Consider the following 20,503-nt stretch of genomic DNA (forward strand, 5'->3'; position numbering starts at 1 on the left):
TTTTGTTAACAGTTCAACTTTGTCAGACAGCTGCGCTCTACTGAGTGCCAGTGTAGTTGTAGAATCCTATCAAGCGTGCCTTCTTCATTTCATTACAAAAGCCTTGCTGAACATTTGTTCTATTTGCCATTGTTGCACAAATATTGAAATTGAGAAGTTGTGAATATTCCAGCAGCTAGACCCATATCACCCCAGCATCCTTCTATTCTTGTCTAGTTTTGCTCTCTTTCACTAGTTTCCCTACTTGGGTTCTTTCTTTTTTTAGCCATCTGCGATTGCAGCTAGCAACAATGTTTTCCATTTATTATCCTCTGTTGCTGGAAGTGCAGTCCTCCCGTAATCTCAAACATGTTTTCTTTCCTCCCCTTTCCTGACAATGGAGATTTTTATTACTTTATAGTCTTTTTATTACTCAGCTCTGTCTACCCCCACATCACAAAAGTTTAAAGGTCCTCCCTAATGGGCCGAACATTGACACTTATTTGATTAAATCTGGATTTAAAAATGGTGTCTGCAGAAAAAAAAACCTCCAAAACAGCCCCAGCAGTAATTTTAGGCATTTGTTCTGATGTTTTTTTTTTTTAAAGCAGATTTTAGCCAGACAACATCTAGGTCAACAACTGTGACGTTAGACTGACGTCAGCGGCGCAAGATTGATACTACTGTTCTGTTTCCACTTCAGATGTTAGTTTTACACAATAGCCGCCAATTTAAAGTGGTGAAAAAAGCTTGAGAATAGAATGCTCTCGAATGCTCAAAATATCTTGAGAAATGTTGTAAAAGTCCTCAAAACTTGTCCTCAAATTTCATCGTTGTGCAGAATCAAGCATTGCGATTAAATTGACGGCTAAATTGGAAGTCTGGATTTTTTTTGTACAATGACAAGTGAAAATAGTGGCATTAGATAAATTTGAGTAGTCTTGTTATGTTAAAATCAATCAATGTAATGCTTTGTTGCAGAAGGAATGAAGCAGCATGAGACATGAAGAGATGACTGTGCAGATTAAATTCCACCTCTATACCAGGGTAGTACTGCCCCTTCCCTAAACGCAGATTACGTGTGGCGGGGTGGGTGGGGGTCGTTTGGTGGATCACAGGTGAATTGCGACATAGTTGCTTGAGCAAGTGTTAATCAAAACTATGTCGTCTCCATTAAATGAGGAAATTGAGGAGCGTTGCTTCATATGTCCAAAATATTTCTACCTCCTCCTGCCCCGCTTCCAAAATATCTTTAGCCTTTTCATTTGACCATTCATGACTCACAAATCTTATAAATAACATCTTAAAAATCGTGAAAAATAATTTTCAGACTGGAATTGGGTTTGAATTTCTTGCGTTCTTTCTGCGGATGTGACATTATGGCGTGTTCTTGTTGTCTCACAGAGTCACGACTAGAAGCTAACATTTCGCAGTAATGGATTCTACATATGCTCATAAGAAACCGCCGCCCCAGACATCCACAGTTTCTCAGAGGAAGGCAAAAGAAAAAGGAAAACCGCGACAAGTGAAAAAAAAAAAAGATTGAAACTTGCTAGTGACTGACGCCGGGCAAAAGCTCGGGGAAACATTTTCACATTTGAGCGGTGGAGAGTACTGAGATCGGACTTGATCTTGAAAAGCGACGCACAAATGGCTTTCTTTCTACTCCAAAGGCAAGAAGTGATGATACAGGCAATCCTCGTATTAGACGTACGCGACCTACGACGTTTCGATTTTACGACGCCCATGCCTCCTCTTCCATTGTGTCCCAAGCACTATAGTGACTATGTTTACTTGCAGTCAATATTCGGGTTAAAGTCAAAATGACGATTTCTGAAACATTCTAGATAACCCGCTAACATGATTGAGCGGACAGAGTTGCTCCGGCATTTGAATAACCCACTGTGTACGGCGACACACGGCGTCATGACTAAAATGGACGTCATTTCCACTTGTTCCACTTGTCGACTGAAAATGACATCACAACTGCTCACAACAACCAATCATGGCTGACCTGTTTTCTGAATCTGAGCCGTGATTGGACGTTGTGAGCAGTTGTGATGTCATTTTCAGTTGACAGAAGATGGCGGGCCCCAGAGATGGCTAAAGACGAGTGGATTAACACTTATTCCACAAACGCAATAGTTATCAGAATGCCCTGTTTCAACTAGTGGGCTTTCACAGAACATATTCTTGAAAAAAAATGTTTGCTTTGACTTCCTATTTAATGTGTCCAATTAACCTATCGTGCATGTTTTTGTAATGTGGGAGGAAAACGGAGTACCAGAGTACGGAGTTTTGTTTTATTTTACACTTCATATCGTGCAGTCTAGTGAATTTTAAGGAAAGATTTTGAGTAAAAATTGTTACCACATTACTCAGTGACATTACTACTCAATTGTGTGTATAAAAATCATTTGTTAATCCCAAAATGTTTTACATTATGTGCTAATGTACATGTTCTTTGTCCCATATTTTCCGGACTATAAGTCGCTCCGGAGTACAAGTCGCACCAGCCATAAAATGCACAATGAAGGGTAAAAAACGTCGCATTTTGGGAGGAAATTGTGCGCTTAGTACACATCATTTCCACCGAGCTACGATTCACACATGTAATATAAAGAAAGTTACTGTAAGATAACTTTAAACTCACCAAAATGGTTGTAGATCGATTAAATAAGTCTTTTATTTATCTCCAACCATGTAGAATGTTTCCAAGTCTCCAAAAGTATTTATGTATTCCATCGTAATTATGTCTTCGTCTCGTCCGTGCTTGGCTTCTTGCGTGTGTGGCTGCATGATGCAATACCCCAGCCAGAGGCAGGCAACTGCCTGTTTGTGGTTCATTCTTGTTTAACCATCGTCTAAAACTAACTTAGACAATTGTGTGTAATGACATTTATATACGAGCTGAATTGTGGATGATTGTAGGTTGTTGACTGAACATACTAATCGCTAATGCTAATCGTGATCGTTAATCATTAGCAAAGGCTCATCTTGTTCATGTCTATGAAAATACATGTGTATGTAATGCATAGATTGAGCATAGTATTTTAAAGTGCAGGGGCATTTTGCTAGTGAAAGTCGGCCGAAGTTTTCAGTGGGAATCGCTAACAGACGCTCCGGATTAGAGCCTAAATGGGCAAGACGAGATCGGTCTAACAAAAAACGAGTTTTTTTTTTTTTTTCCGTACAAAAATTGTTATACGGCGTGCACAATTTGAAATGATCAAAAAACGTATAAAATACGGGGAAAACGTACAAGTTGACAGGTATGCATACAGTATCTACGATCGCGACCCATTTTTTTTAATTTTTTTTTTTTAAATATTTTTATTAAATTCTCTTAAAAACTTCTTGTCTGTGGGAAACACTGATCTATGGAGCCCATTGTAGATTTGAATGGGAAAGCCGAGTCGTTTATTGGAAATCTTACGTTCTTAGTAAGAACAATATTACAAGCGGATCACTCTCCAAATTGAGAAATGATGTCCAGGCATTTTTGATTGAGCTATTCATATTTGATTTAGGCAGCAGTAGGTCATGCACAGACAATGAAACTTTATACTTACTTCATAGCAGTTATACCATTTTGGACAACACCCATTATAATAACATCATTTAAGCAGCTTATTTGTCAACTTTGCACAGGTGCAGCAATGGAAGATGTCTCAAAGGTTGGAAAATCTCATTGCAAAATCTGTTTCAACTGAGCGAGGACACTGTTGCAGAGCAAAGTCAAAGTTGGTTGGTTAACTCTGAATCAGCTATGAAATGGGGTGATTTTTGTACAGTCCATGCCCAGCATTAGACTGCACACATGGATTGCATTGAGGTGTGGACAACAACATCTCTATCCTATTGGAATATCCATCGAAGCAAAGACACTACACTCATTAGTTCCATTGACGATGTGATTGCCAACACTCATTCTATTCATAGATTTAGCCTTAACACTGCAATGATCCCACTGAGACCCATTGATATTTGATGCCTCATACCATGAAGTACTATTAATCCTTTGATAGTTTTAGTTTGACTGGTTGTGTATCAGGACTTTGCTACTTGTCCTGGTTGTGTATTTCTTTTACAACGTGTGTTTTGTCACTTGAGTCATCCCTCATTAGGCCCTCTCTGTACCGCTGGCTATGAGTAAATCAGATCATAGTATGTGGCTCCATTCGTGTTTTCTAGCTGCTGACTCCGTCCTTTTGCTTCGAACATCTATACCAGAGACTCCAGTCCTCGAAGGCCGGTATCCTGGGTGTATAAGGCTCCCTGCTCCAACACACCTGATTCAAATGATCAGGATCATTATCCAGCCTCTGTAGAGCTTGCTGATGAGTTTGTCTAATGTCTATTTTCCGTCTCTTTTTATGTTCTTCTTCGTGTCGTGAAATATCAGGAAACAAAAGCCAAAGGGAACAAAACACACACCCAGAATTGTTTCCCTGAAGCTGACTAAAATGAAGATTGTGTAAAAGCCAGCGATGAGTTATTTTTTCAGTATCAGTGTCAACATCACACCTTTCGTTTTTGGCGCGCCTTCACCAATATTACGTAGTGCTCGCATTTGGGAATAAATACAGGAGGTCCCCTGAGTTACGAACATTTGTAGGGACGTAGAAATGTGTCCAGAAATGTCATTAATTAATGTTCGTAAAATGGCGTTATTTTTAACCGTGTGCCAGATCATACTGTTCAGTACTGTAGTTCCACTTTCTGCCGCAACCCACGCTGAGCAAAACTGCGCCGTATGCGCATTACAAAAACGTATCTAAGATGAGCAGAGGAAAACAGTTTTCCAATGATGAAGAGCCCTGTGATGGACAGGTGACCGGTCCAGCTTTTGCCCTAAGTCAGCTGCGATCAACCCCAACCCCCCCGCAACCCTGAGCACAGCACAAAGCACTAGAAAATGGAAAAAATAATGTTTCATTAGTTAAAATACATGTTAAAAGTAAAAATATAGCAAAACTAGTGAAGTGATTACAATGCTATCCTCACACAAAGTATTACTGCAACAGCAGCAACAATATGGTCACTACTGAAATGTTGCAGTCAATACTGAAAAAACTGATGTTTTAACAAAAATAAAACGTATTGAATTATCAACCAACAATTTTTGATAATGATTGTTTAACGGTATGTTTGTTTTAATTAATTATGAATTTTGAAGTCAATATGATCAACTTTCTACATTTTACAATGAAAAATAGCATATACATTTAGATTTATTTCGGAAAAAGTCATATTAAATTCTGTTAAAAATTAATTTTGATTGTTTTTTATGTCAAAACTATATATATATTAATTTATAGATTGAGACTCTGTAGAGGGGGGAATGGAAAAAAATATGAATTGGCTAGTAGAATTATTTTTATTCTTCTGTAATTGTGTGTTTCGGCAGTGACACATTTTAGGGACAGGCCAAATATTTGGGAAAAGCTAGAAAATACTATTTGAAAATTGACTGTACTTTTACTATATTTGTGCCCCTTAGATATGATGCAACATGAATACAATAAAGGTTTTTCTAAAATAAAATACAAATTTCACACATTTCCCAACTCTGAATTTGAATCAATTCAGTAGAATGGCCCATATTTGCGGATTGTTCCCTATTCACAAAAGGGACTGTCTGTCCTCTCACAACTGAGGCCCTCCTGTGTACTTCACATGTTCTTCCTTCCTTGTGTATGTCTTCTCCATTTTTCTATATATGCCTTGTGATTGACTGGCTCAGATAACGAACAATCATGGCTCAGCTTCAGAAAACCGGTCAGCTGTGATTGGTGGTTACCTGAGCCCTGAGTAACTGTGATGTCATTTTCAGTCGACAGAAGTGACAAAATGGCTGTTCCCTGAGCTGGCTAAAAGTGGGTGTATTTTGCTGCTTATCTTATATTCTACCAACACAATATTAATCAGAATGCCATATTTCAAAAAGTGGGCCCGCATAGAACATATTCTGGAAAAAAATATTTTTGGGTTGACTTCCCTTCTTTAAGGTATGCTGTGTCTTCTATGCCTTCATATATGTGTGTTTGCGAGATTTTATTTGCATATTTTCAGTTTGACTCATTTTCTTTCCAAAGTGTAACAGTCAGTTTTAGTTGTGGAAAGTTTGTGCTCTTGTGGTTTTCCTCACACTTTATGGCCTGACCTTTATTTCTGCTTGGGTGCAAGTGAACTTATTCTGATCTGAGACTTTCTTATTTTTTTAAACATACATACAGCAATGCCCATTTCGTGGCATTATTATTGGGCTTGCAATGCTAGGGCCTTGGTTTTCTGGTGCCAGAGTGATAATGATGAGGGCCAAATGCCATGCTGGCCTGAAATAGAGTCTTATAATTGTGAATTTTATATTGGTGCAACTTTACCATATCTACTATTTAGCAAACAAGACATCCCCTTGAAAAGTTTTAAACAAGATTTTATTTTATACTCAGTAAGAATTTTGAAACAAATCAAGAGGATCTTGCATTTGCCGGATCTTTTTATTTATGCACCTATATGCAAAAATCCATCATTTAAACCAGCCATATTAGATCCTGTTTTTAGGCAGTGGTCAAGTACAGGTATAATTTCAATTAAGGATCTCTACATTGATGATGGGTTTGCATCGTTTACGCAATTGCAAACAAAGTTCAGTCACCCACCTGGTCATTTCCTTCATTACTTGCAGATAAGACATTTTGAGAGCCGTTCATTAGCTCATTTTGACAAATTGTCAGTGCAACATTATTTTTTTGAGCTTCTGAGAAAACCTCCAACCTCCAACCATTTGGTTTCAAAATTTGTCCATTTTTTTTTAAACCGGCTTCCTCGAGACAAATCAACGAGGCTTGGGCAAGAGATGTGGGTGTAGAGATCTCAACTGATATGTGGGAAAGGGCTTTAGCGGGAATAGAGTCTTGTTCAATAAATGCCAGGCTTCAGCTTGTACAGTTTAAAGTTGTACACCGTTTGCATTATTCTAAGACCAGGCTGAATAGACTTTTTCCTTCAATTTCACCATTGTGTGATAAATGTAGGAGGGGGAGTGATGGCACATTAGCGCATTTGATTTTTTTTCTGCCCCTCGCTTGGGAACTTTTGATCTGAGATCTTTCAATTGTACAATCTTATATATAAGAAAGCTATGGCACCTGATGTTTTAACGGTGATATTTGGCTGTTCAGCTCATACTCTGTCATGTTCCCAGTCAGCCCAGCAAGCCATCATGTTTGGCATGGTCATTGCAAAGAGGGTCATCTTAAGAGAATGGAAGTGTACCACGCCACCTAGCTATCATAAATGGCTGAATGATATGATGTCTTGTTTATATCTCGAGGAGATTCGGTATGGTCAGTCGGATACTCATGATACATTTGGAAAAATCTGGCGACCTTTTACTGATTATGTCAAGCAGAAGCGGACTCGACCTGCAACCTCTTGGGATTGATCTGTGGACTCTGCTCCTCTCATTCTGGATGTTGGACTTTTCCTGACTTTTATTTTGTGGACTGTACGTATTAAGTTGTTTACTTTATGTTAATGTTTTCGCGCTGGCATTGCTGGTTTGTGTTATGTTCGTATAAAAAAATAAAAAACATGTTCTTTGTGACAAATGATATGATGTCCTAAATCTTAAATGATAAACTTGATACTCTGCAGATAAACAATATCTGACAGCGTTGGTCACCATCTACAGTACGATTGTGCTTTCATGGTGGAAAATTACACTCTTTCATAGTTACAGTCAGCGCACAATGGTATCACTGTAAGAATACGTACACAGCCATCTATGTTAGGCTTTCATCCAACATACCCCACTGTGAATTTCATTTACTGTCTGTCGCCTGATTGTCCACATCCTGCAACAGTAACACAGTCGCACGCAAGGCCAAATCCACAGCGGGTTTTTTTTCTCATCGATATTGAATGGCTTTTTAGCCTTAGCAAAGCGGCTAGCTACCAAGTATGATGCTCTCAAGGCACTTACAAATCAGTAATCAATTTTGAAGTCTGCATTGACTGCAAATATTGGATAATCACTTGTCGTCGCAAATCCATATTTCAAGTCTGCTGGTATTGTCTGTGAAATGTACCCTTCTTTTTCTTCTTGGGCATAGGCTCTTGTGTTGAATTCTCACTGCGCATTTTAACCATTGCAAAGAAACTTTCCAAGTACGTCTGTTTATCTTACTCATTTGCTAGCTTGTGCATTTAATATTAGCGTTGTTGATGGAGACAACTTGACATGTGTTAAGAGTCAGTCATAGATAGACGTAATGGAGAGAATCTTGTCACTTTTCAAATTAAAATATTTTTCAGCCTCTGCTAATAAATAAGCTGGAAGTACCGTACATTTTTTCTTCCTTCATTCTATCATCTGTGCGGCCTGCTGCGGCCCGGTCCAAAGTGGTTGGGGACCCAAGTCTTAGATCAATAACCAGTTTTCATACTTTGAAATCATCTCTATTTATTCATTATCAAACATCTCTGTTTTTGATTTCAATTTCTTGCTGGACTCATTTCATTTGGACATGCTTTCTACTTGCTTACAGTTGTTTACCCTATATCACAAGCATGAAATTCAAGGCCCGGTTGCCAGACTCGGCCCACTGCATCATTTTATGTGGCCAGGCAAGGCAAATCAAGTTGTGCATGTTAACTTCATGTTTCTTGCTACAACATAAAAATTGCACATTTTCTTCACTTTTAATAACGGTGATATAATGCAAGCATCTCCTTTTTAAAATAGACAAATAGTTGAACAAATGTTTTTCTTTGTTTTATTTCACTGGCTTCTGATTTCAGAACTAGTTATCCATCCATTAGTTGTGTACACAGTATGTAGTAATATGAGGTGATCCTACATTTATAAAGAATGAGTGCACTGTTATAACGGCCCTCCGAGGGAAAACATGTTTACGATGTGGCCCATGACAAAACTTTGACACTCCTGCCACTATATTATGTATACAAAGTGCTTCTTGTGCCTTAAGTTTTGTATGCTATATATGAAATATTCATTCATTCATTCATTCATTATCCATACCGCTTATCCTCACAAGGGTCGCGGGCGTGCTGGAGCCTATCCCAGCTGTCTTCGGGCAGTAGGCGGGGGACACCCTGAATTGGTTGCCAGCCAATCGCAAGGCACACAGAGACAAACATCCGCACTCACAATCACACCTAGGGGCAATTTAGAGAGTCCAATCAACTTACCATGCATGTTTTTGGAATGTGGGAGGAAACCGGAGTACCACGCAGGCACGGGGAGAACATGCAAACTCCACACAGGGAGGCCGGAGCCGGGATCGAACCCACGACCTCTGAACTGTGAGGCGGACGTGCTAACCAGTCGACCACCGTGCCGCCTATATGAAACATATTTTATTATAATGACACAAATGAATGTTATGAATAATTATGGCTGGTGGGAGGCTAGGCTTAGGAGGGCATCAAGTGTGAGTGATCGGCTATGGGTGTGCTTGGTATGTGATTTGTGGTTTAATGTTTTGTATTGTGTTGTGGATTCTTTCTTTAATAATATGAATTATTTGTATGATTTGTCAGGATCCCCTTGGCAATTAGATGATGCATCTCAAGGGGATATCCTTTAAAGCAATAAACAAACAATAAACAATAAAAAGGTAAGAGTTGTTGAAGTTCATTAAGGCACCTGAGATGGCTATGGACTACCCTGAACCTGGAAATTCTGGAACCGTTAGTAGACAATGTGCAGCTCGCTGGGTCATATGTGGCTGGAACTGTCGCTGATGTCCTGTGTGTTGCAGGTAAGTAAGTGTCACCGTGATGGTTGTAATTTACAATCCTGTTGATAGTTGTGTCCTGTAGGTAGTATTCCCCGGGAATGTTATTATTGTTCTTAATGGAGGTGTAGGGCACATGTGTGAACGTGCATAGTTACAAAATGGTGTCACATGTTAATCTGTAGGATAGACCGGACTGGACCTGATAATTTCGGCTCTTTTCCGGTGTCTATTGTATATAGTGTTTTATGTTAATTTATTGATTCCACTTGTTGTATTATGGCCTTTTTATTGTTTGTATGTAAAGTGCTTTGTTACAGCTCTAGCTGTTATGAAATGCGCCATATAAATAAAAATGTATTGTATTGTATTGTATCAGATGGGCAAATTATCGGTGCCGATATTCTGCATTTTGACGAATATCGGCATCTGCCTTTTTAAAAAATCTGATGGCCAATAATAAATCAACTTGAAACTGTGTTGAAATCAAAACAAAAATATTTGAAAGTGTAACATTTCTGTCATTTTGAAATTTTGGAGGACTTTATTTACTGTAGAAACTATATGGAGCTATTGTTTCAGTTTTCATTTAACTTTTTAAGACATACTGACGACCCCGAGTGATCTCTGAACTTTTTGTAAGAAATTTCTAACCAAAATGTATATAATAATAATAAAAACTAAAAAAAAATAGTAATAACAATTTTTTAAAAATCAACATTACGCAAATCTGAAAATTGTTCAATAAACATATGCTTAAAGACGTTTCAACAAAATTCAGATTTTTTTTTTTTGTTTTTAGATTTTGATGCCAATATTTTCCTTTTTATTGAAAATGAATATCGGCTCCAAAAATCAGTTATCACCTCCTTGAGTACTATTAATCTGTATCAGCCCTGAAAAAAAACAAAAAAACATGTCGGCCTATCTATATTAATCAGCAAACGAGTACTGCAACCGTTTACATAACTTTTGGCCGCTGATATATACTGTATAACTTTTGTATGAGTGTACAATGTTACATATTTCATGAGTGTATTGTGTGTTAGTACAGTAAGCGACAATGTACTACTGTAAGTGTCACTGATATGCTGTGTGTTGCAGTGTTCAAAAGTGAAAGAGACCACTTTTCAAAGCCCCCCGCATGCTTGGATTTATTTATGTCCATGTGTGTGACCCCCTACATGCACTCCTGAAAGGATTCCCACAGGATGCTTGCACAAACATCACAGGATCTCTTTCTAAACATCAGCGCTGGTTGATTGTCTTGCCTACATTGAAGGGGAAAACTCAATTTCTCAATTTGCAATGGGCATATTTCAAGCACTGAATAATCTGTTGATCAATTTTTGATTCATCAATGAATCATTTTAAAATGTCCATGCCTTTATTAAAAAAAAAAAGAAATTATTTTACATTGACAAGGCAGGGATGTGCACAACGAAGAGCTCTTAAATAGTTGATGGTTTTCAATGCGACCTGGGGCACTTCCATATGTGGTCCTAGATCGGATATGTGTCGTCTGATTTTTTGCAATACGACCACAGTCTGAAATGCCAGGTCGCATATAATCCGACATTAATGTCATCCTCAGCCCAAAATGCTCTCCACGTTGGGCAGAGGAAGAGTGCTGGGACCTGGCAGATCAAATCTGCAAAGTTGTTTTGCGTAACAGTATTGACTTTATATTTGACTTTAATTGAATCCCGCTTGAAACATGAAGCAAGAAGTGGACATTTCTAGTAATTCACCCACGACTCGATCGGCTCATTTTTTACGCGCGGTTATGATGTGACGTCATCTTTAGTGACGTCTCCATGAAATGAGATCGAAAAAGCCTCGCCTCATCATTTCTCCCAAATACTGTATTACTACCTCCTACCGAATCACTCCACTGTAGAAATGCCCCGATACGCTGCACCACATTTACCTCCGTAAACACATCGTAGTGAGTGACGCCTTCTCTTCTTCTGCGCATGCGGGCCACTTTTGGGACGCATGTTGACACAACAGACAGACCGAGGTCGCATTTATAATGTGATATGAACGCTTCCACAAAATAAACCTTTTTTTTCTCTTTTTTTTTTTCAAAAAAATCGGAATTGAGTATTAAGACCTGCGATGTGAATCTAGCCTTAGAATTGAGTGCAAGTAGTTTTATAAAAAGAAGAATATGCACTTGAAATTTTACATGGTTGCATCTCCACAAATGCACTTTAGGACACTGTTAACACCATCTGGAATTCTGCTTCGAAGCAAAGTGAAATAAACGGGAGACAATTATTTCAGACAGTTAGTCCAAAGGGTGGAGGCCTACTTGCCTGAAAGGGAAGTTATTTAAATGGAGCACTTATAACACAGTTGCTCAATCATGTGAACTTCAGATGTTGAATAATGTGTACAATATGAGGGATTGTTTACAAAAGAAGTCCCCCTTGAGTTTTCCATGAGGCAAGTTCACACTCCGACTCAATTCCAATTTTGTTGCCCATATGTGACACGCATCAATTTTTTTTTTTCATGCAGTGCAAACAGTACCATTCAGATTTTTTAAAATCTGACCTCTTTCGTATATGGATATAAATCTAAAAAATATATTAAAATATAAAATAAAAGAGTACACTAAAGGTATAGAAACATGTGTTAAGATGTTCAATGATTTCTATCCTTGTAATGATTTTCAGAGACAAAGTTTAGAGCAAACTAAATGTGTTTTTTGGTCATTTAATAAAATCTAAAAATAAAATGAATAAATAAAATATAATGTGAGTCCCATCTGAGCACGCATGTGCAGCAGGTCGGCCATCTTTAATCGCTAACCTACGGCAACAATTAAGCATGAAAAATACAAAACTATTGGCCAAAATGTACATAACAAGAAAACCACATTGCCTGCCCCCACCACCCAAAAATCAAAAAAAAAAAACCATTTTTTTTAAATAAACAAAAGAGGAACGGTCTAATCAGAAAACAAAGTCTTTGTACCATAATATAATATCAAGACATGTCTTGTTTTAACCACTTTCAGTCACAACCTCATTCATGAAAATCAAAAACAGTGACATTTCAGAAATCTCGATCTGAACTGTTTAGCAACAATAATCACAGTATTGTACATCCTTTTCCGTTTCCATTTCTCTATTGTTGCACATTTAATGTCTTTGTATTTTGGGAGGAAATTGATGATTACATAGATGGGAAAAAATGGGCTTCTGACTTTGCTTATTCCGACTATTTTTTTTAAGTTTCCCTTCTATCGTTTATCGCCTACAAAATGGGTGTCCGTCATAGGCAGATAGGGCGACCCGTCCGTCACATAGGCGGAATGCCCAGCTCTGGTAATATGGGTAGAGTTAGCTGGTTCATCCTGATTCCAACTATAATGTACTCTTTTAATAGAACTTGATTTTTAAAGATAATGGAAATATATTAGACGCGAAGGCACCACGTAGGAATCGATTAATTCTTTTTATGAAACTGTTGGTTACGCAGCATTATATAGCTATTTTGTCCTTGTGTTTTTGCCGAAGATAGCGATTAAACATTGTCGACCTGCGCACGTGTGCCTCACATCATGCAGGGGTCACAGAACGCGTATTGACAGCGTGGCCTCATTTCCCCATAATACAATATTTCTACCTCCTCTCTCCTCACCTTTCTGCCGACATGAGATGACAAAAAGATGAGCCCCGGGACCATATTTACTTCCATAAACACTGTGCCACATGGCGTCTTTTTTGGGCGCATGTCACTCGACGTCGTGCTTTGTGCGCATGTGTCTCACATTAGAAGTCACATTTGGTTTTGTAATGTGAACGAGTACATCAAATGATCGGATGTAACCAAATTGAGCATCACGCCCTCACCCTGCAGTGTGAACGTAGCAAAATAATGGTGTCTTTCCCTTAGCAATCCACATTTGTCTCATTTACATATACGTATGCAGCACTAGATGATCTAGTCCTGTATACTTATCAGGGATAGGCATAATTTGTGAACTGATCATAGAGAATAACAACATGATATCAACTATAGCAAGTTGTGCAAGGACCTCTGGGCAGCATTATAATTCATACAACTGAGGCATTAAAACAAGCGTCCAAAGGGATCCCATACCACAAAAATAGTATGAAAAGATTAATAATAATAATAATACATCAGATTTATATAGCGTTTTTCTGGACACCCAAAGAGGCTTCATAGTGGCTACATTATTTATGCACTCACACATTCACACTCTGGTGGGGGTAAACTACCAGAGCTGTCCTGGGGCAGGCTGACGGTGTGGCTGAAATGATTGATCTTTGGGGAATTTTAACCAAATCATGCAACAAAAATGTTATTGAGACACCTGGGAATTGTTTTAAATTGTGAAAAAAATATACATCCATCATCGATACCGCACTATCCTCACGGGGGTGCTGGAGCCCAACCCAGCTGTCTTCGGGCAGTAGGCGGGGGACACCCCGAACTGGTTGCCGGCCAATCGCAGGGCACACAGAGACAAACAAACATAAACACTCACACCCAGGGGCAATTTAGAGTGTTCAATTAACCTACCATGCATGTTTTTGGAATGTGGGAGGAAACCGGAGTACCCGAAGAAAACCCACGCAGGCACGCGGTGAGCATGCAAACTCCACACAGGTAGGCCGGGGCCTGATTCGAACCCACAACCTCTGACCTGTGAGGCCAACATGCTAACCAGTCGACCACCGTGCCGCGTGAAAAAAAAAAATACTAGCAATACCAACATCTCTAGCTGCCAGAATGCCATGGTAGAAAGGTGGGTGAATGCAATTAGTCTTATACTAGTCTCAAAATATTATTGACACAGCGAGACTTGTAATTATTCAGATTTGTCAATTTGCAATTTGATGAATTTGGACTTTGTTTTTAATGACACATGTTTCATGCTGTCTGATCAATTCCAAGAAGAGGAAATACTTCTGCATAATCAACATCCACTCAAGTATGTTTTGCTTTCACATCCCAAAAGCTTTTCCAGAGCAGCTGTTTGCAGCAACATTCCAGGAAGTTGGAACGGAAATGGCTGAGAATGTAATGTGAAACTGTGCACTGGGTGTCAGTTCTACGAGTATGAGATCGCATGAAACTGATTTAAAAATAATATTTATGAATGAGTGAGGGTGTGTTGTGCCGTAAAAAGTAGCTCACGCTGTGATAGGGTCAGTAAAATGCCTCTTCCACACAGCATGTTTCGAAATTATTTGGTTTGCACCTACTGCCAAGTGAATCAAAGTGTGCTGACAATTAGTTGATTAACCGTGTGATTACCTACACACTAATCAGAGCTTTTCCTGTAAGATGACAGATTTGTGGTGGCGCACTGCAGTATCAGTCACTCAGACCTGTTCATACTTGCAGTCACAAGATCATGTTTCCTAAAATAAACAGAAACAGAACTTGTGGCCCAAAGTCTGTTCTAAAGCAGAGGCCATTCCTGTAATCTTATGCACCGAGTTTTGGCTCTTGTTGTGTTGCAACACTAGAGAAGAGGACAGTTTTGCTTTATTAAAATATGTGCCACACATCCAGTTTGCGTTCTCTCTAAAAGTGTTACTTTGGTGTCCAAATTTACCGGTTAAGTGGCAACTAATCAAATTAATCGACGATTACTTCAATAATCGAGTCATGTTTACAACCTTTAACTTAAAATTGTCCAAATCCTCTGATTTCAGCCTGTCAACAGTAATTATTTTCTGATTTCTGTCGTCCTTCGTGAAAGAAGACTTTAGTGTTTTGCAAACATCTGCTTTTACTTTTACTTTAAACCAATGACCAAAACAGTAACTGAATCAGTTTCAAAAAGGTTAGTCAATACATCAATCCCTCTTGTATGATATTGCATAATTGTTTTTTAATCACGAAACAATACCAAATAAACAATAATAATTTGGCAATACACAATAATAGGGAAAAATGACTTTATAATACAAATGCAATGCAAAATTAAATATTATTCAATTGTTCGATTAATGTTGAATAATGGATTCTAAAAATATTCGATTGTAAGAGCCCTAATTTGGTGATTAAATTAGTATACATTGAAAATGTCACAAACAAAGTGACAAGTGGTTAAGGCAGCACACTTGACGTTTTGTTTTAAATTGGTTTAGGAAATTTAAGTTCCAAAGGAGTTTTGTCCACAATTACTAAAGCTGACCACATGGAAGCAATTAACTGGTATTTTACCCTAAAGACGTCTTCTTCCTTCATACCATTCCAGTGACTCACTGGTCTTCCATGACGTTTTTAACCATGTGAGTGACCTGAACAATCAACACGAGGACATCTTGATTTGCCTTTCCATTTTAAGTGATAGTAAATTATGACAAAGTAACCATCATACTGTATGAATTAAGAATAGATTATAATTCCCCTTAAACCATAAACAACTGATTGTAATAACCAGAAACAAGTTATGTCGTTTACCACTAGTTTTATAACTAATCTAAGGTGACATGTAAACACCAATTTGAAAGAAAAAAACATATTATTGTTTAAAAACTGTTTTTCAGGCCCGAGGTTTAAAAACGTAAAGTGCCTGTGCTTCTGGGATCAGATGCAGAGCGAAGGCATCCGGGCAGCACGAGTACTTTCGAGAATCATGAGGCAATAAAAGCCGTGATGTTTAACAGGGAAAGTACAAGCAAATCTAAAGGGCACAGACTCTCACTTTTCTCCTCCTACCTATGTCTTGCGTGTGACCTTTCAATCCCTTACACATACATCGACAAAAAATGTAATCCAAGTTGTCCCTATTAATATTGACACACTTTGGAGAATGAACTTGAGCAACAGTTGAACCCTGGAGTTCGATGCTTCTTGTAGCACAATTTACTAATTGACAGATAGATTTACTACGAGTGCTGAGCTGTACAGTTAACATTCAACGTCTTGATCTGTTTCTGTCTCTCAACCTCAGTAAAGTCAGGGGATAAGTTCCAGCCGTCTCATGGTCCTGAACAGGCAGAGCCTGTTGCGAACAGGCACCACAATTAAACTGAATGAGAGGAGCGGCTTTGCTTTTCTACAAAATTACCAACAACAGATCTAAGCCGCCTCCGTGTAAGATTATGTCGACATTCTTCGACTTGGATCAATTAAAAACACTAAAACCAATACAAAATACAATGTATGTTTTGAGTTGTCATATCACCATTCACCATTAGATGGCAGCAGGGGCGCAATGGCAAATTTGAGAAGACTTCCGAACGGCCGGTCCATTCCAGGCAATTATATTTTATAGGCATTCATTACTCTATCATTTCCAATACACACTGCCATCTTTCAAGAAAACACAATTACATACATGATTATAATCGTTCAATTGATTTATAAAATTATTCAGAGGGATTGTCCCATGCTGGTGTCATATTTATGAAGGAAATACTATGACATCCATCAGGCATATCCGCGGAGCGCTGAATGTGTCTACCTGTGTCTTGATCAAATACACCAAAATCGTGTTAGACCACCTAGGCTAGGCCTGGTTTTTGCGAGTCTAAAATCGAGTCTATTTTTTTGTCACCAAATTGGCAGACGCACTGGGGGGCAAGGCAGAAACGGCAAGTGAGGCGTAGCGCATCTACAAAATTCACAAACACAGTGAACTAGATCATTGCCCCAGCAAGAAAATGACAACGTGAGGCAACTCGGTGTGCCGGAATACCCAGACAATCGCAACATGGCCCCAAACACATTAGAGCTAGCACGAAAATTAGGTTTACGCCCATTTTTACGTCGAGCGCACAGGCACCAGTCTACCAAAATAGGGCCCATACCTTCTTGTGTTATGAGAAACTTTCTTTTGTCCATCCTTCACATTCTTTATTCATTCTTTCCTACGTTTAATCGTCTGTCAGTGACTACATTTACATGCAGTCAATATTCGGATCAAGGTCAAAATTCTGGTTTCTGAAACATTCGGAATAAACATTTACATGAGCGTGAGTGGACTGAGTTACTCCTGATAGGCTTAGTCTATTTTTCTATTATTATAAAAGTCCAGTAAAAAGGCCATAGTTTGAACAGAGAAAGGCTGGTAATGACTTGAACTCACATTAATTGAGTAGATGAGGGCTGCGACTCCAAGAGGCAGGCAGCAGCACACCAACGTGAAGACGGAGTAGCACATGTAGTCATTGACGGGGTTTTCCAGCGGGCCTCGGGTCACGAACACCGTGGGTTGGACGGTGACCGTGGTTTGCGGGGGTGGGTACTGTTGGCCCGCCGTGTACGGAGTACCGCCATATGGTGGCGGATATGCAGACTCCTGTAAGAGCCACGGAATATTTCATTCTACTACAAAAGTGTCAGCCTTCAAATGAAATCGATTGACGTGACTACGTGGCTTGCTCGAAGGGTCGTTTACGTGAATTCACGTAACTGTCATGTCATCTTCCAAACCGCTTATCCTATATAGGGTCGCGGGGAGTTGCTGGAGCCTATCCCAGCCGTCAATGGGCGAAGGCAGACTACACCCCGAACTGGTCGCCAGCCAGTCGCAGGGCACACATAGACACTGTCACTGAGCGGGAATCGATCCCACGCTGCCCGCACTCAGCTCAGGCGTGTGTACCACTACACTATCAGCGGACGAATTCACGTAACTGGGATTATGAAATACAGTTAACTGGCGGGAGGCAGGGGGTTGCTTACCTGCGGATAAGGAGGGTAACCGCCGGGTTCAGGCTGGGCGTACCCCAACCCAGGCTGGGAGTACCCCGGCCCAGGATGGGGGTATCCCGGGTACGGATTATCCTGGTAGGGCGGAGGTGGCGCTTGGCCCATGGAATACTTCTCACTCCGAGGCGCACTGGGGTCCATAATGGTCTGCTTTCTTAATGGAGAGCACGGAAAAGGAGCCCTTAACGTCTAAAACGAGAGAAATATCCTTTAAATAAATATTTTTGTACGTTTTGGCAACACCTCCCAAGTTAACCAATGTTTCACCAAGTGGTATTTGGAGACTTGACAAAAGAAGTTTGGGGTTGTCTTTCTCGTATGTCGTCAAATTGCATGATATAATGGCCCAGTTTCCTCTCAAGACTTTCAAAATAAAATCCTTCCAACAAGTGCAGGAGCTGGGCGCTCCGAGCGTGTATGACACAACAATAGGCAAATTAATCTGTAACAATTTTGTGGTATACTGTTCTGAAATAATCAAAAAAAAAACTACAATTTGACACGCAAGGCATTAAGAGAAGAACTTTCTTTAGGTCACGAAAATGGTCCCTCTACATTTAACCCACCACAGTCACTTTAGGCAGCTATGAGTATGCTGCGTTTAGGAAACTCCGGAGCTGCAAGAAGCAGCCCATACTGTATTTTTACCTTTCGTATCCTGAAATTTATTTCATAACAAGAGGCAATATTTTCCTGTTAAAGCCTTTCGTAACTTGAAAATTTTGTATGAAGGGACGTTCGTAAGTAGAGGTACCACTGTAGTTTAAACACGGCATTCTGATTATTAATTGCGTTTGAAGAATATGAGTTAAGCAGCAAAATCCATCTCTTTTTAGCCATCTCCGGGGGTGGCCATTTTGTAACTTCTGTCGACTGAAAATGACAACTGCTCAGGGCTCAGGTAACGACTAATCACGGCTCAGCTTCAGAAAACAGGTCAGCTGAGCCCTGAGCAGTTGTGATGTCAGCCTTTATCAGCCATGTTTCAACTAGTGGGCTTGCATAGAACATATTCTTGATAAAAAAAATAAGATTGGGTTGACTTCCTCTTTAAGAAGACAGAAACAGGGAGAGTCCCTGCAACACAGAGTACAATAATCAAATTGTGGTGACCCACAAGGGATAGACATTCACCATGGACCTGTATCTTTTAGGGAGCGGTGCGAGTATGATACTTCTTATATAAAAGTGATGATAGAAATCAAAGGGATAATGGCAGTTTTTTGTTGGTTGCAATGTATTTAGTTTTGTGTGGAGCAGGGAGCCTCACTTATTAGGCGAGATAGGCAGATGCTAAAGGCGCTGTGGTCGGTAAGGGGCGCCAAAAATTGGCTGAAACTTGACCGCCAATATAATTATATTCCAACAAAATAAATTATAAGTAATGCAATTGCCCGTGATCTTCTTCAGATAATGGATGGGTGTTATGGTAGTGACTCATTGCATGCGCTAACCCTTGGGGTAACTGTTTTGAGTTGGAAAATCAAAGGGCAGTAGGAGCATGTAAATATATTAACTATTTAATGTTAAACTACAACAATTAACCAACAGTGAAGTTGAAAATGGTAAATTATGTTTCTGTTACTACAGTATACTTAAACATATTTACAATGACACATTTTATGCTGTTATTTTGTAGGTTTTTCCTCAATGTCCTAGATATAATTCAAATGCAAATGCAATGAATACATCTCATTACCAGTGCCTAATGTAAGGACTGAAACTTCTTGACATCATATACCAGAGCTGGGCATTTTACTAAAATTTGCTGCGGCGAGGCTTCCGTTTCCCATTTGCCGCGGCCGAAGCTTCTGGGTCCTAAAAGAAGACAATTTAGTCCGGCCCAGGTGAGGCTTACATGCCACCGTGAGTCTTTTGTTTCAAATGTCACTCAGTGTAGGGGGGGGCGGCGTTGTTAGTGGAGGTTGGTCGAAGTTGGCTCCAGCAATATCATCATCAGCAATCTCTCTCAACAAAAGCTGTTTAGCATACCCCACCATGGAGGTAAATACAATACAATACAATTTTATTTATATAGCGCATTT

At 39.4% G+C, this 20,503-nt stretch overlaps 1 protein-coding gene across 1 annotated transcript in view; it reads right to left on the reverse strand.

Moving 5' to 3' along the window:
* The window catches only part of LOC147144125 (uncharacterized), a 33,842-nt gene extending 15,060 nt beyond the window's left edge, over nucleotides 1–18,782 (reverse strand). The window contains exons 1-2 of the mRNA XM_086038370.1: nucleotides 18,432–18,782; nucleotides 17,833–18,045 (exon numbers count right to left, since the gene is read on the reverse strand). Of these exons, the coding sequence (XP_085894496.1) occupies nucleotides 17,833–18,045; nucleotides 18,432–18,599 (381 nt within the window). The 5' untranslated portion in view covers nucleotides 18,600–18,782. The remainder of the gene's footprint in view (nucleotides 1–17,832; nucleotides 18,046–18,431) is intronic.
* Between the last annotated feature and the right edge of the window lie 1,721 nt (nucleotides 18,783–20,503).

The sequence above is a fragment of the Filicampus tigris genome, chromosome 8, assembly GCF_054856515.1.
Source record: "Filicampus tigris isolate MCC_2025a chromosome 8, RoL_Ftig_1.0, whole genome shotgun sequence".
In the NCBI taxonomy this organism is placed as follows: Eukaryota; Metazoa; Chordata; class Actinopteri; order Syngnathiformes; family Syngnathidae; genus Filicampus; species Filicampus tigris.